Consider the following 15725-nt stretch of genomic DNA (forward strand, 5'->3'; position numbering starts at 1 on the left):
TTTTACCACTTCGGTCCTTTTTTGTAAAAAAAGCCATTCATTCAAGGCAGGACTTGTTTTTCTGGACTTACTGAAGTGGAAGAAAAAGGATATGACTGAGAAAATGACACACCAGAGAGACGCACGCAAGCATCCCAGCCTCGCTGTTTGCTTTCCTCTTCTGCTTGGCAGGAGGGTGAAGGCGTGTTACTGTAATATTGCATCCTCCAGGGCTGCCAACGGGGTCAGCGCACACCCAGGCTCTCTGTTACCGTCTCTCTTTCCACCGAGACGCTAACGTCCCTGCTTACGGCTGGAGGCGATGCTCAGATAGCACTGGCAGCAATTGCAGGGCAGCAAAACTAGTTTACACCCCAGTTGGCAGAGGGGATGGGGTCCGTGTGATCCAAGGGAGCAAACCCAAGCGAGCCCAGGCGGTAGATCAGCTTGGAAACAGCCCAAGGTAGGTTGGGGGGGGGTGGGGTGTGTGTCCCTGAAATGTGCAGAGCGGTAGATGCAATTGGAGCTGCGGAGCTGCTGATGTTAATATTTGTAACAACAACAAGATGTTCCACCTCTGAGCGTGGATTAAATTTCTTTAGGGTAAAGTCTTTCTCCCAGTATTGAGTGGCTGAAATATATTCTCAACAAAGAGCAGCCTTTGTATTGCCTGCGTTGGACTTCGTTGCTGCATTGATGTGTCTGTTGAGAGGAAGAGATGCCGTGAGCATCCAGGGCTGCGGAAGAGGCCAGTCCCAGTCTCCTTCCTATCTGAAATATGCCAGGCATAATCAAGAAGCTGTATGTGGAAAGCAAGAAGGGGCCGTGTTAAAGGTCAGGACTACCCTAAAGGTGGTTAAGGCTTGTGTGCTTATTGAGCAGAATATACTCTTTAATGCATTGGAAGTATTTGTAAGTAGATGGTATCTACCAGGAGACCTTGAAAACCACGTTTCTCGTTCATTGGATTTATGGGCTGAGGTCTCCATCTGCATGACGGTGTGTGTTTGGGGGTTAGCAGTGCCGTGGTGGTACCACTAATGGGGACTTTTTGTATCACTTACGTTTGCTTCATTAATGGTAGGATTTGTGCAGTCTGTATAAACTCGAGGGCATTTCTCACATGTTAAAAGGGACTGTAGTGTTGTGGGAACACACATTCCCCCTCGTGCTGGGGGTGATTTCTGAAGCGCTGGGTGTTCGAGGTCCAGGTTACCAGTCATGGAAAATAAGTCCTTGCTAACTATTTTGCTGTTGAGGCTTAGAAACACAAAATTCTTCAGAGTGGAATTTTTGCACATGAAATAACGGGGTTTGGCTTCCTGTGGGAAAAAAAAAAAAGTGAATGTATTATATATGCCATATTGCCATAGCAGAAAAATTCTGTGTTTGTGTCTTCTGCTGTGGCAAATATGTGTGTGTATATACACAGCTCTGTGTACAGCCTCAATCTCTTCAGCTTTCGATAGCAAAAATAGCAGCAAAATCTTTCCTTCCCTCAAGGCAAGCAATAACCTTCTCTGTGATTTTCACAGTCCCTTCTCTGCAGACAGCACTGATTTCTCCCTTCCCTGTCCCCGACGTTATGCTCCGACTGCTGCCGGGTCCCCCTGCCCTTCCCGCGCCGCCTGCCACCGACGCCCCAGGAATTCGCTCGCTGTAAAGGAAATGGGACTTGGCAGCCCTGAATAAACACCCTTCCCCTACAGAAACACACGGGCTGCTTAATCCTCACTGTTAGCCTCTACGTGGGCTGCTCGGGTGGCTGGAGTGAGGGATTTCAGGCTCAGCAAAGTTCCTTTTTTTGCAGGTGTTTGATCCACATGATTTGTACACCGGAGAACAGTTCTCCAAGGTCCTGAGTACATTAACGGCTGTAAATAAAGCTACTGAAGGTAAGAAAAAAGTTTGGTTTTCTTTCATCTTTTCAAATTCTGTCTCATATGTACACTGGGATGGTTTGGGTTGGTTTTTTTTTGATAATTCCTGGTTTATGATGGTTTCTGGCTTGGCGAATTGTGCTGCCAGCATTGATGCTTGATGCTGGACAGTGGGATCGACATTTTCTGCGTCTACCAACTCCAGGTTTAAATGTGGCGTTTCAGACTTGTACGTGCACTTTGCAGAGCTGGATTATCGCTCCACACTAAGGGACCTCTGCTCAGTTTTGATAGTATTAAAGGACCTCGAAGTAGGTCATTGTAAAAGAGCCTGGATGTAAATGAGCACGCACCTCCCAAAATGCAAATGGCAGATTTTAAAGAGTGTGTTTTAAAGCTGAAGGGAAAAAAACCAGATCCATCTGTGTAATATCCTTACTGAATGTCAAAACAAACGCCGTTGCCAGATGCTCAGTCAATTGTATTGATGTTTCTCTCTCTTCTCTTGCTGGGTCTGTGGAGAAGGCTCCTGGATTTGGGAATCAAGCTGATATCTTGTCCTGCCTCTCTGGGTGCAGGAGCAGGCTGCTGAAGTGGAGTGAATCAGCTCCACTTGTTTCTGTCCCAAATACGTAGCTGTTCCTCACAGGCTGCTTTAAACTGATGCTCAGTCACATAGGCTGTGAAAGGAGGAGTTCAACAGGGAGGACAATGACATCTTGGTTCTCTAGGGAGGGTTGAACGGCCAAGGTCTCTTTTCGGAGGGGATAGAGGAGCAGGTCTGCATGGAGCTGGGAAGAGTATGTAGGGTGGAAAGCCTTTATGCCCCCCTTTCATGCAAGCACATTAGCACAGGGAGTCCTGCACACCCGCTGAAGTCCAGCACCAGGAGGAGAGTTCAATTTCCTTGTTGAAGATCACTTTTTAGGTGGTTAAAAGGAGAAAAACTGACACCCCAAACCAGCAATTTTCCTTTCATGGGAAGGTTTTTCTGTTGGCTTACTCTGTGTCCCGTGGGTTTGGTTTGCAGTGGTTTTCTCAGTTGTTTCAGTTTGCTTTCAACTGAGTTTTTGCTTTTGGGTTCTCTTCTGCTGGTACAGAAGTTGCTCAGGTGTTCAGTGAAGCAATCTTTTTGCTGAAGCTGGACCCTCTCCTCCCTTTTTCCTCATTTCTGTTCTGTTCTGATGCAAGGGTTTATAAAGTCATAGATATACATATAAATGTATACGCTAAATTTATGTATTATATAAGGTATTATATAAATTATCGTGTATGTATTATATAAACCACAACATATATATATAAAAGAATGTAATAATATATAATGTATAATAATATATAGTATATAACAGTGGTATGTACATGTATGCACGTATAATGCTACTCTGAAGAAATTCAGATTCTCAGGCTGCCTTTCAGCAGCCAACATTCAGCTCTGCTGCTAGCTCGCTCCCTAGAAGTCAGGGAACGGTAACTCAGCTTCAGCACATCTCCTTACAGCCTCTTACTGCTCCATTAAATGTCAGCGCTCACTGACCTCATGTAGAAACCTCTTGTGGTTCAATATGATCAGGGATATAAAATGCAGGTTTCCTCAGCCAGGAGCATCCTTTACAAAATGCTATCATTGTGATTGATGTTAGCTTCATTATTCTAAAAGTAAACCAAATAAGAAACGTTCCTGCCTCTGTGCTTGCCAGTTGTTGGACCGGAGTGGTGAGGTGGGGTGGGTGCCGATGGGCTGGCGAGGCCGCGGTGCCGTTGTCTCAGCAGTCCCCTTATTTACAAGCCCAACTCAATTCTTGCAGCCACCCGTGTCCCAGCTCGGCCGTGTGTTCACTGGGTGAGGCTCGGGATGTGGCTTTGCTGGGGAATAGTTTCTATTACACATCACCACGGGGCTGTAGGGAAGCTGAGATCCTCTTAGTTTCATGGCCAGCATCTGTTTGAACATATGCTTTTTCTGTTTAAATGTTAAAAAGCGCAATGCCTGCGATATAATTAACCGCTCAGGCAGAGAGCACCCTTGGGAAAAATACAGGGTAAAATAAATACATGTCTAAAATGTTTGCTTTTTGGCGGCTTGGCCAAATTCCTGAGAAGCAAGAGCCTGTGTCCTACAAACCGCCACTGCAGATGGTCCGGTTTGTCCATGTCGCCAGAGGCCAAGGGCTGAATGGAACATCAGGCCAAGCCTGGTACCAGCTACGGCAGCTCCTGCTATGGCCAGGCACATCCTGCCACCTGCAGAGCTGCTGCATCCCGACACCCTTGGCGGAGGCAGGGGGAAGTAGGTGACAGCTGAGGAAACACTGTGAGAAGGTGTTTCTGAGCATCCATTTGAGGTCCAAATCCTTGTGTCTATCTTGCTATGCAAATAACTGGATGCGTCATTTGTAGTGGATAAACTCAAGAGTTCAGCAGTTGTCCGTCAAATAACAGCAATAGAGAGCTTGATGCTTTTATCTGAAAGACAGGGCAGGGGAGGAAAACCAGCTGTGCTGGATCAGATGAGGCTCCTCTGCCAAAAATAGTGTAGGAATGTGAGCAGAAAACCCAGCTATTTTAACCATAGTTAAGCAACATATGGCAGCAGTGTTCCATGCTGGACCAGGCATAAAATGGGATGCTGTCATGATGCAATATAAATGATACACTTTCCTGCCAAACTGTCAAAGTCAGTTTTACATTTGTTTCTAGGTTGCTGCAGATATTTATAAAAGCTTTGGAAGATTGGGAGGGGCAGGGAGAAGCTTGAAATCTACAGTAACCGAGTCATTTCCATGCGGCTGTTGCTGATGGTTTGAACAAGCGGAGAAGTCTGAACTCGCGGTTTATGCCCTCCCTTTTTAGAAGGAATCGGGGGGGGGGGAAGAACATCCCATGATGGCAGCCAGCCACCCCCTCCTGGCCTGTGAGTTGCCGGGAGCAGCCGAAACCGCTCCTGCTCAAATATCATAATGCTTCAGAGAAAAAAAAAAACACTCTGTGCTTGGAAAGTGGGTTTCTATGTGGAGGGGTTTTGCTGTTGCTGCAGCCCAGGGAGCTGGGAATTCACCGTGTGGTCATCAGGCAGTTGTGCAACGAACAGGGCAAGAGAGAAACCAGGGTCACTGACAGCACACAAGATTTACTGTGAATGTTGTGCATCGCTGGGGCATGGATTGGGCGGACTGGTGCGTGGGTATGATCTGCTTGGGGTTTTTTAAGGCCGCGGCACCTGGAAGTTGTAGTCATGGACCCGGTCCCCGTTGTGCAAGGCATTGGAGAAAGACAAAGCAAGTCCATTCTGCAAGAGCTCCCAGTATGTGTTGCTTCAGGTCCAGTCTATGGATGAGGTGTTTTGTTATTAAAACAAAAATCCTCAGGGGAGAATAAAAGCCCAGCTGAGTTCCTGTAACTCCCACCAAACTTCCCCTTCCGAATTATTTTTTCCATGTTGACATTCAAACTGAAGGAGAATGGGGGAAACAGCAGCCTTAGAGTTTGTGTGTTCGGATTCCTGCACACTCTTGGTGGCTCAATCACCCTTTCGCAGCGTTTTCAAAGAAGAACTCTGAACACTGTCCGGGGAACTTGCACACCTGCAGACTGCTCTTCTCTGTCCTGCTTTTGAGGTCCGTGGACATTCTAGGTCCACACCACAGGTGGAAAACAACAGCTCTGAGATACAGAAAGGTTCTTGAATCTGAAAAGAAGCTACAAGGGAAATCTCAAAAGTACTCCACAGTTTACTGAAATGGCAATGTCTGCTGTTACTTCATTTGAGCACCATGGCACATAGAAAGGAGATGATCTGAGTGTTGTCCCACCATGTGGTATGCGGTACAGTAGCAGAGAAGTACTGGAAATTACTGGGTAGCTTGAATTGCTTGTTTTACTGCTCTACGCCATCCAAGCAGGATTCTGGGGCTGAGTCCTGCCAGGTCCTGCAGAAGCCAGAACTGCTTTTGGTGGTGAGGCCACTGACTCAATTTCAGCACAGGGCAGTTGTGACCAGGAAGCTTTTTACCCTCTGGCAAGATTTTTGCTATCAATATAGAAGCAAATCACTAATTGTGAAAAACAGATATGTGTCTGAGCAGCAGCATTGTTTCCAGCAACAGATAGGAGGGGGCAGGAACAAGCCCAGAGACAAGTTTGCAAAATGATGAGCTTTGGGCATGTGAAGGAAGCAACTCCAAGAGCTACTGGGATGGTCTGAGCCTTTCCTGGGGGTGACTCCTGTCCTTCCTCAGTGCAGACTAAATCCCTCTCACATGGCTAATGGCAGTGGTCCACGAACAGTAATCAAAATAGTGCCTAGCCTCTTTCAGCTGTATAATGAACCCAGAAGGACTTCTCTAAATAGGGATGCGATTGTGTTGACCAGCTGTTCAGCATTCTTCCCCACTCAGCGGGAAAGCCCACGCTGCAGCTGCGGAGGTGACATAAGAGCACTCACTTGAGAGCTAAACTTTGAAACACCTTCAACAGTGTTTACTTGGATCCCAGAAACGTTCCCAGTTGGGCTGAGCGTTACCCTATTTTTCAACAGTTTTAAGGGCAATTTCAAAAAAATACTGCAATTGGATGTATGGCTGCAGAGCTGGCACAGCCTAGGAGGGCTTTGGGGTGTAATTCAACTTCTTCCATCATGGAAGGGTTAACCCAGCCCAGCAAAACCATCCTCACTGTTGACTAGAAGTACCCACACTGGAGGCGCAGTGCACTTGTTCTTCTGCTCCGACAGATGCTCCTTCAGCTGTTGTGCCGTGTTCTTGTTTTCTTTCTGGGCTTTACTCTTTGCTTTGCTGTGATGCGGAGGGATAGTGAACAGCTGGGTAAAATTCAGATGTTGTTTTTGTCTCACCAGATCAACCGTCAGAAGGGCCATGTTCGCATCTATCGTCTCTTAGCTCTGTGGCTGGAGGTCCTCACACTGACCCCAACGGCACAGTTTCACAGTCAGCGAAGGCGTTAAGGAGGCAGTCCAAGCCTGTGGTACATTTATTTAACATCTCTTCAAGGGTTTGATTGCTGTGGGCGTAGAGGATATGAATGGTAGCTCCGGGTTGAGCACGCCGGACGGGCTTGTTGTCCCCTGGTCTCCATCAGGGCTTTGCTGTCCTGGCTGGTGAAAGTCTTGTGGCTTCTTCAAACCATGATGCTCCTCCCTGCGACCTGAGAAGAGTGATTCTTATCTGCCCTCCATTTTGCACCGTGAAACTAAATTAATGCTTGGAAGGGATCTTGCGATCCTTCTGCAGGAGTGCTTACACAAAAGCAAGACATTATTGCTGTTATAAAGAGCAATACTGAAAAAACAGCTGTTGCAACAAAGAACAATAGACTTGTCCCAGTGGCTTCTGCTTTTTTGGACTATTTACTGTTGTTTTTCCATGTTTCTTTCCTTAGGACATGACCGAGAATGGCAGTCATCAGCTGGTGGTAAAGGCCAAGTTCAATTTTAAACAGACCAATGAGGATGAACTCTCTGTTAACAAAGGAGACATTATATATGTCACCCGGGTTGAAGAAGGGGGCTGGTGGGAAGGGACCTTGAATGGAAAAACAGGCTGGTTCCCAAGCAACTACGTCAGAGAAATCAAATCCACCGGTAAGCAAATTGCTTTCAAAGGCTGATCAAATGACAGCGGTATAATGCAGTGTAGATTCTTGTGCCGTTGGGAGATTGCAGCTATTTATTAAGGATCGTTTGTGTTGTTAAAGCAGCAGGACTAATGGAAGGATAAATGAGGCCAGAAGAGTAAAGCCTAATCTTTCACGTGAGTTGTCTGAGAGCTGCTTCTCCCTCTTCCCCAGTGCATTGTGCCTTCCTATTGCTCCCCAAGCTCCAGCAGTGCAGGAGTGGGGACATCGCCGGAGGATGAAGGCGGAGATGGCTGCGTGGGTCCTCTTTGTCCTGGGGAGCTGCCAGGTTGTTCCAGTGTCTGAGCATGAGATTAGCTTTTTGTTAGTGACCTCGGTGAGACTATGTATTTATGTTTGATCCTGGCAGTGGTGGATGCTCGTGGTCTCAGTCAGGAAAACAACAAAATCTATATGGCCACAGGGAACAGTCCCTTGGTTTTGTCTGTAGCGATGGCTGATTTCACATAGTACGTTTCCCCCAAGATGCATCTTCTGCTGTGAAGCTACAAGCAAGATTGAGAAAGGAAGAAGGAGAGAACGATCCATCTCATGACGTCTGCCTTCATTGAGCTTTGTCTTGAGTGTCCTTAACGTTTTCTGTGATGGGATTTTAATCAGATGTGGGGTAGTGATGACACGAAGCACGCCCCTGGCTGACTGCCCTGTAGCAGTCAGCAGCTTCCCATCCAAGCAGCTCGTTCCTTTGTGCTTCCAAGGCCACTGTGAGACAGTAAACTTGTTTTTTTACAAAATCCAACGTTAATTCCTTAATATGCCTAGAGGGCTTACCTTAGAGAGAGACCTGCTGTGTGCTCAGTGCTGATTTTAAGGCTCAGGATCAGCCCTGGCCTTAAGTGCTGTGAGACATCCAGGATGGTCTGCAAAATGCCTGCAAAGTGTACAACTCCCATTAGATTTGCAAGCAGAAGAGCAAAGCAGGGGAGAATAAAATTAATGAGTGAGTGTTCAGAATCAGGCCAGTTTTTATTTAATTCTAAATGAAAACATCATTGTTCGGATGTCTCATTTCCCTCTGGGAAATGATGTCTGAGCTGGAGTAGGACACAGCAGCAGGAACTGTAGGCTTGTCTGTCACAACCCAGGAATCCCTAATTAAGTCAGTGAGTGGGGAAGAGAAATGCTTATTAAAAAAGGAGAGCAAACATCAGTTCTATGGGGAGAACGAGGTGGGGGCTGCATGAGATAATGGCTCCTCATTGAAGTGAAGGGAGAGTCTCTTACCGATTCTGATGTAGGAGCCCATCAAATCTTTTTATGTGTAGAGCTTTTCTCTCCAGATCCTCCTTTCAGAACCCATTTCAGTGGGAGGGTGGGTTCATCCCCCTGGTCTCCTGCTTGCTCAGGACACATGGCTAGATTGCAAATGATGGACCACCGGCTAACCCTCTCCTGCCCCAGAACCATTGTCGGGGGGCTGCAGCCCAGAGGAAGCCCTTGCTGCACGCAGCGGGAGCTGCTTTCCTCACCTCCAAAGTGTGGAGTTACTTGTTTTTCAGCAGTGTCTGTACTTCTGCTGTATCCTAAGCGTATCCTTTGGGTGGAAATAACTAGCTGCCTGAAGTAAAGCTCCTCCAAGGCTTTAAATGAGGCACAGAGCTCCTGGCTGGAAGTGACAGGGAGCTCTACAAAACCAATAATTAGACAATACATCAAGCCGCACTTTCCAGGAGCTAAATTTATCAATTTCAGGGATCTCCGCTGCTATCGGTCTGGAAGTAATTGCCTTTCGTGGGTGACTGCAGGGAGAAAGCAGAGGTGGGCTGCTCTGCACGGCACAGAGGCATTTCAGTGAGAGGTGTGCAGCGTTGCCGACCTGTCCTGGTCTGGAGGGGTGATAGTGCCGCTGTGGTATCAGGAGAGCTGGCAAAGCCGTGCTGCTGGCAGGGAGAGGGCTTCTCTAGGGAAGGAAAAATGGAGCAGACGCTTGCGCATGTGTGTATACATTCACCATGCTGGAGGCATCCGCAGGGATTTAGCAAATGCAGATGATGATGAGAATTGACTTCCAGGTTTGTGTAAGCTTTTTATTCAGATCTACCTTTGTTGAGGGAAGGGGTTTGCATTCCAGATAACTGTGGGGCTTGAGGTTCAGCGTATTGATTAGTGTTGGCTTCAAGTGCCTTGTGAATCACCTGGAACAAATGGCTGTATCCGGCATTTCTGATAGACACTGAGTTTTAATACCCAAATTTTGTGGGCTGGGTGGAGCCACACTGTAGCTCCGAACAGTGCCAGACACTGGGCTGCTGCCAGGGATTTCAGAGCAAGCCTCTAAGTTAGTTGGCAGAGGTTGCGTGGTGCTTCTGGTGCAACTTGCTCGGCTGCCTGCGGTTCCGTGCACACCTTCGGTTTGCTCATGTTTTTTTCTGAAGCCGGCAAACAAATCCTGCAATTGAAGTTTCATTGCAAAGATGAAGTTATATTTACTGGACATGATGCAGTAGCGACTTTTTCTGCTGGAATAATGAGAGCTGTGCACTGTAATTTATTCGTGTATTTTTTTGTACAGATAAACCACTCTCTCCCAAAGCACTAAAAGGACTTGAAAGCACTCAGCTGACAAAGAATTATTACCCTGTGGTAAGTTTTAAAGTGCTGATCGTACCTCTTAATAAGTAGCATGTTATTAATCTTCTGAACTGGCTTCTTCCTTTAGAAATCATTGAAGCAATTTGTAACAATTGGGGATGTGACTCCGTATTTAAATGCAGCTGTTGCCATTTCCTTAATTCAGAGCTATTGAGACACTAAAGCACAAATGGAAGTTGCTGCAAGATGTCAAAAGGAGACAATCAAAGTAGGCAACCGAGATAACATAGCAAAGGTGGCAGCTTTGAGATCAGTGTTGGGAATGGGACATCACATCTCTGGTCCAGTCCTTGCCATTGACTGCTGTTTCTCTCTCGTTGACAAAGATGGGATGATAATGTCATGCCATGAAGCAAGATAAATTAGGATCCCTGATCCCTTCCTTGGGTTTGGCTAGAGATGCTACACCCTGAGCTGCCTGCTGTATGCCCTTGCCAGCAGCTGCAGCCCTCAGAGAAGGGGCAGCCACCGCAGTTCACAGCCTGATGTGTTAATTTGGCTTGGCTTTGGAGCGGGTCAGCCTGCCAGGCTATGAAGTGCGGCTCTAGGAGGGGTGGAGGAACATTGCCTCCTCTACCATCTTGCTACCAGTGCAGTGGTGTCTGGTGAAGAGGGGCAAGCGAGCCCTGTGATGTAAGATAGTTAAAATGCCTGCATGTGAACGTCACTGGCTCTTGGTGCCAGAGGTGAAATGCGCTCATCAGCATGTCTAAATATATTTCAAGCAAAGCAAAACAGAAACAATATGTCCAAGGAGCTGGGAACCACCTCCACTGTCTCCAAAGCTCTTCTACACAAAGAAACTTGAATACTAACTGGGAGCGTGCAGGCAGTGGCTTTGCCTACCCTGCTGCTGGAGACAGATTGGCTGCTGAGATGGATTAGCAGCACCAAACCCAACTTGGCACATCCTTGAAATGGCAAGTGAGCTGTGTCCTGGCTTGAGCTGCTGCAGGAGCCGTTCTTGATCCGGCCACTGTTGCATTTAAATTGTTGCCTGCCTTCGTGCAAACGGTGCTCCCAGGATGCATGCACAAATAATTTGTTCGCATACCTTGGCAGCCAGTTATGCATGCAGGGTTAGGCATGAGCCTCTGAGGGGTCAGATATTAAACTCAGATCTGAATTGACATTGTCTTCATGCTTTGCCAGAGAAGAAGAAGCAGCCCTTAACACCTGCTCTCCAGGCCTCCCTCAGTTTGCAAAGTAAAGTCTCAAAATTGGACCCCCCCCAAGGCTTTCCTGAGCGTTCTGGGTTCTGCATTAACAAATGTAATTTATGGACTTAAAATAGACTTCGATGCTTTTCCACATTTGGAAGCTGATGTCATGTTCCTTTGACTAGTCACTAGTACTAAGATCTACTCAGTGCTCTGTCTCTTACCCTAGGTGTTGCAAAATATTCTGGAAACAGAACGAGATTATGCGAAGGAACTACAGTCACTTCTGGGAACTTACTTAAGACCCCTCCAGTCTTATGATAAGTAAGATATAAGGGCATCAGAGGTGGAGAGAACCCTGTAAAATTTACCATAGTTTATTACTTTCCTGCTTTTGAATGTTTAGGGACTGTTACTGCTCTTCTTGTAAAGCCTTACGGCTTCAAAACCAGAAAAAACACCCCATGTTGTACAGGTTTCTGCTCTTTCCTATTCCTCAGTGATCGTGCAGGCACTGGGCTGTGTTAGAGATGGGCATTTCCATCTGGTAGAGGACTGGCTGTTACAACCCATCTGCAAGCTCTCGTGTGGCTGTCCTGGCATGCATGTTTCCCAGCGGAATGCCTTGCATGGCTTCTTCCCTTGCAGTTTGCTTCATTGTGACTTCTCAGCCTCAAGCGGCATCTCCTCGTCATCTCTTCATTTCACACAACACGTATTCTCTGCGGTTAAATTGCCTCTCGCTAAATCCAAACTACTGCTGAGCAAGAAACGACTGCCATCGACGTCTGCCCATCCCTGCGACCATCGGCACTGAGTGCCTCCATGCTCAGGAAGAGCATGCTGCCATCCCTTACTGCCTGAGCATCCCCAGGGAGACTGGGGCACACTGCCAGGTCTTACCTGTGGAAATAAGCTGATGTGTTTTCCGTCTGTGCTCGCCTGTGTGGTGCAGAGGCAGCACACGCTTATCCTGTCCTTATCCAGGCAGCGACAGGCAGGGTGCTGGTGCCTATCAGCAGATTCCTATTGATAGTTTCACCCTGCATAAAAGACGCGGTGCAGTTCGCTTTGCCTTCTGCTTATTGCTTCAGCTTTTCAGTTACCTCTTCTCAACGATGCCAGCTCGGTGACCCCGTCCGTGTGGCTGCATTAGGGGCCAAGGTCCCTCTGGCTGAGATGCTGCGGGAGGACTGGGCAGCTGCAGGGAGGCAGAGGGCAGATATTTAGGCATTGAGCACTCTGGAGAGATGGGAGAGCTATGTTTTAAGGCCTTTGTATTTTAACTCTTTCCTTCCTTCCACGTATCTTCCCATGGCATGTATTCAGCTGTGAAAATCTCTCATGCTCTCAGCCTTGGGGGTGGCAAATGGCATAAATGGGGGTGGTACGAGGGTGACTCTGAGGATCGCAGAAGCAGGCATGTTAGTTTTGGCTAGGAAAATTCAACCATGCTCAAGGAACAAAGCAACCCCTACCAAAGGGGCCGCTCTGTAGGACCCTCCTCCCGTAGGAGAACCCGCAGCATGAATCCCTGAGGACAAAGCTGTCTCTGTGTCTGAGCACACACCTTCCTCCCCACCCCTGGCTGAAATCCCATCTGTCTGTGTCTATTAGACAGCTAAAGATTGGAGACGATTAGTGTGATTAAGTGATTAAAATCCAATTAAGATAATCCCTGACAGCAGACATCTTCTCCATGAGGCTGTGGTGTGTAGCTCACAGATCATGGATTTTGTGTTTTCCCATGTCTGGATATCGTATCCGGTGAAAGAGAAATTCTTGGGCCTTTTTGGAAGGACTGCTTACGGGTACCATGGGGTTGCCTCAGCTGTCAACATTTCTTCAATGTTAATTGGTGATTTGACTCTTCTAGGCTCAGTGCTGTGGACATCGCATCCTTGCTGGGAAATGTGGAAGAAATCTCTGCATTTCAGCAAACACTGAACCAAGCCTTGGAAGAAGTTGCAAAGTAAGCTCGTGTCATAGCGTTGAGGGTGTTGAGCCATTAAACTGCAGCTAAAAATAATAGAAAGACACATTCATTAATACTCCTCCTGGCTGCTGTCTTAGACTTGTTAAATATAGAAGAAAATAACAGGATTGAAGAAAGACAGCAGGTAATGCTTTGGCAGGAGGGAAGGTGGAAGAAACTCTGACATTTCTGCTGTTAAGACACCTGCTGAACGAGACTGTCGCTATAGCTGACATGAAAGTGTCACTAGACCAAAGATGCAGACACACGCAGGGTGGGAGGTCTGGCAGAAATGAAGATGTGGATTGCCAGGGAGCAAACAGCAGATTATTAGATGTAATAATTTCCCACAGGGAGGCCGGCACACATTTTCAGCCTGATCCCAGCCTCTCCTTTGAAGGCTGAAAAGAGATGGGGAAAAGACCAAATACTGGAAATGTATTCAGGCTGTGGCTTCCCTTTCTCACTTTCTGTCTCCTGGCTCATGTTCATGGGTCCCCCTAAGTGGGACCACCCCTCCATTGCTCCCAGTGCTTTCTGGCACACCCTTATCAGGTGCAGTGGGATACAGCATCCCAGCTGCAGCTCTGCTGGTGGGACAGGACGTGCTGGGTCACACCTTGTTCCCGCCTCATAACAGGTTGTGATACTGGCTGTTTGCATCACGGAAACCCAGTCCCATCTGAGGATATCCTTCTTGCTTCTCCCCAGATGGTAGGCGTGGGTATTTTGTTTGGTGCTGCAGTTATGTAGTGACTTGGGAATGTCCCCATGCAGCAGGTGATTCCTGGGCAGATACTCGAGAAAGCCGTAGCTGCAGGGTTCAGATTGAGGGGCTTAACATTGTGGCTGGTGTGTTGGCATTCATAGGCTCCCCGAGAACCAGCAGCGCGTGGGAGGCTGTTTCATGAACCTGATGCCCCAATTCAGGTCCCTGTACCTGATGTACTGTGCTAACCACCCATCTGCAGTCAATGTCCTCACGCAACACAGGTGAGTGATGGAGGAGGAGATTCAGACTAAAATCCCTCCTTTAAAAAGGTACTTTTATTATTAATATTTGATCTGGCATGGCTTTTGACCTGTATTTTTACAACAGGCCAAGGGGATAACATAAGATTCAGAGCTGGTCTCACAGGTCCTGTCTCTCACAGGACTCTGCCCTTGGGTGAAACAAAGCCAACCTCAGCCCTTACAGTAGCATCTCCTATGACTGTTACTTGCTGAAGGACCCACATGCTGGTTCAGACCCACTTCCGAAATGCTCACGCAATGGCAGATGGCAGTATGTTCCCTGGTGGCACTACGGTGTGGGGCACATCGCTGCAAGAGGGTCGTTGTCAACTCACCTGGAGTTACCCAATGTAATAACTGAGCTGCCATTCAACCAAATGGCCAAGCCAAAAGGCTACAACTGTGTCATCCCCAATGCAGTTTAGGTGTCCTCCTTGCAGTGATGGGAAAGCCGGGATCCTGGCCATACTGTTTGGGTCTTCATGTTCTGTAGTAGGAACTCACAATATATTTACTTACCTGCTGAAATCCAGCTTTAATTCAGCCTAACAAAAAGCCTGGCTCCTGTAAATGACTCATTCATGCGGTTCCTCAGTCTGACCCCTTTTCTTAAATCAAGCCAAGAGCCGGCTTTGGCAAATGTGCTGACACACACAAACCGTGTTTTCTGGAGTGATGTACGCACTCACACCTGCGTCACAGCTCCCAGCAAGGTCCTGCTGTGTTGCTGCAGCATCCTCCAGCACAGCACCAGCCTCTGCAGCCCACGCTGTCCACCAGACACCTGTGCCACCTGCCTGTGCTGGGGGACCAGCTGCTGGTGCCAGTGGCACCTGCTGTGCGCTCCAGAGGCTGTGCGCACCAAACCCCACCACCATGCAGCAACCTCCCCGCGTCCCCAGGGGAGTGGGGTCTGGATCGGCTGGAAGCGCGCAGCTCCCTGCCTGCCTTGCTGGATTTGCAGCAGTGGGTGCTAGGAGGGGAGGCTGGGCTGCCTTGAAAGCAGCACGGCTCGGCTCAGCTCGGAGCAGAGCCCCAGCCATCAGGAGAGCGTGGGAGGCATCAAAACACAGCCCTTGGCGAAGGCGAGCCCTTCTTGTTGTTGCTGTCTCTATTTATAGTGATGAGCTGGAGAAGTTCATGGAGAGCCAGGGTGCGGCAAACCCAGGCATCCTCATCTTAACCACGAGCCTCAGCAAACCCTTCCTGAGGCTGGATAAATATGTGACACTGCTGCAGGAGCTGGAGCGGCACATGGAGGTAGGTGGGATGTGAGACTGCTGGGCAGGCTGTGCCCCTTGGTGCTGCAAGAACTGCCCCCTGAGCTGCAAGAGGTACCTCTGCCCCTTGGTGTTTGAGCACCACATTGCTAAAAGTACATACCACCCATCCAAGGAGGTGTTCCACTTCGATGGGACATTATCAGCTTTTCAGATTGAAAGTGGGAAAGCGGTGGAGTCTGGGGGATGTTGT

The 15725-nt window shown here is 48.0% G+C and overlaps 1 protein-coding gene across 3 annotated transcripts in view; it reads left to right on the forward strand.

Moving 5' to 3' along the window:
• Positions 1–15725, forward strand: part of ARHGEF6 (Rac/Cdc42 guanine nucleotide exchange factor 6) — a 40112-nt gene that overhangs the window by 7260 nt on the left and 17127 nt on the right. For all 3 annotated transcript variants that reach the window (XM_009562502.2, XM_054075944.1, XM_054075943.1), the window contains 8 exons: positions 1790–1874; positions 6715–6842; positions 7257–7458; positions 10024–10094; positions 11493–11587; positions 13140–13235; positions 14109–14231; positions 15374–15512. In XM_009562502.2, coding sequence (XP_009560797.2) covers positions 1790–1874; positions 6715–6842; positions 7257–7458; positions 10024–10094; positions 11493–11587; positions 13140–13235; positions 14109–14231; positions 15374–15512 — 939 coding nt within the window. The remainder of the gene's footprint in view (positions 1–1789; positions 1875–6714; positions 6843–7256; positions 7459–10023; positions 10095–11492; positions 11588–13139; positions 13236–14108; positions 14232–15373; positions 15513–15725) is intronic.

The sequence above is a fragment of the Cuculus canorus genome, chromosome 10 (assembly GCF_017976375.1).
Source record: "Cuculus canorus isolate bCucCan1 chromosome 10, bCucCan1.pri, whole genome shotgun sequence".
NCBI lineage: Eukaryota > Metazoa > Chordata > Aves > Cuculiformes > Cuculidae > Cuculus > Cuculus canorus.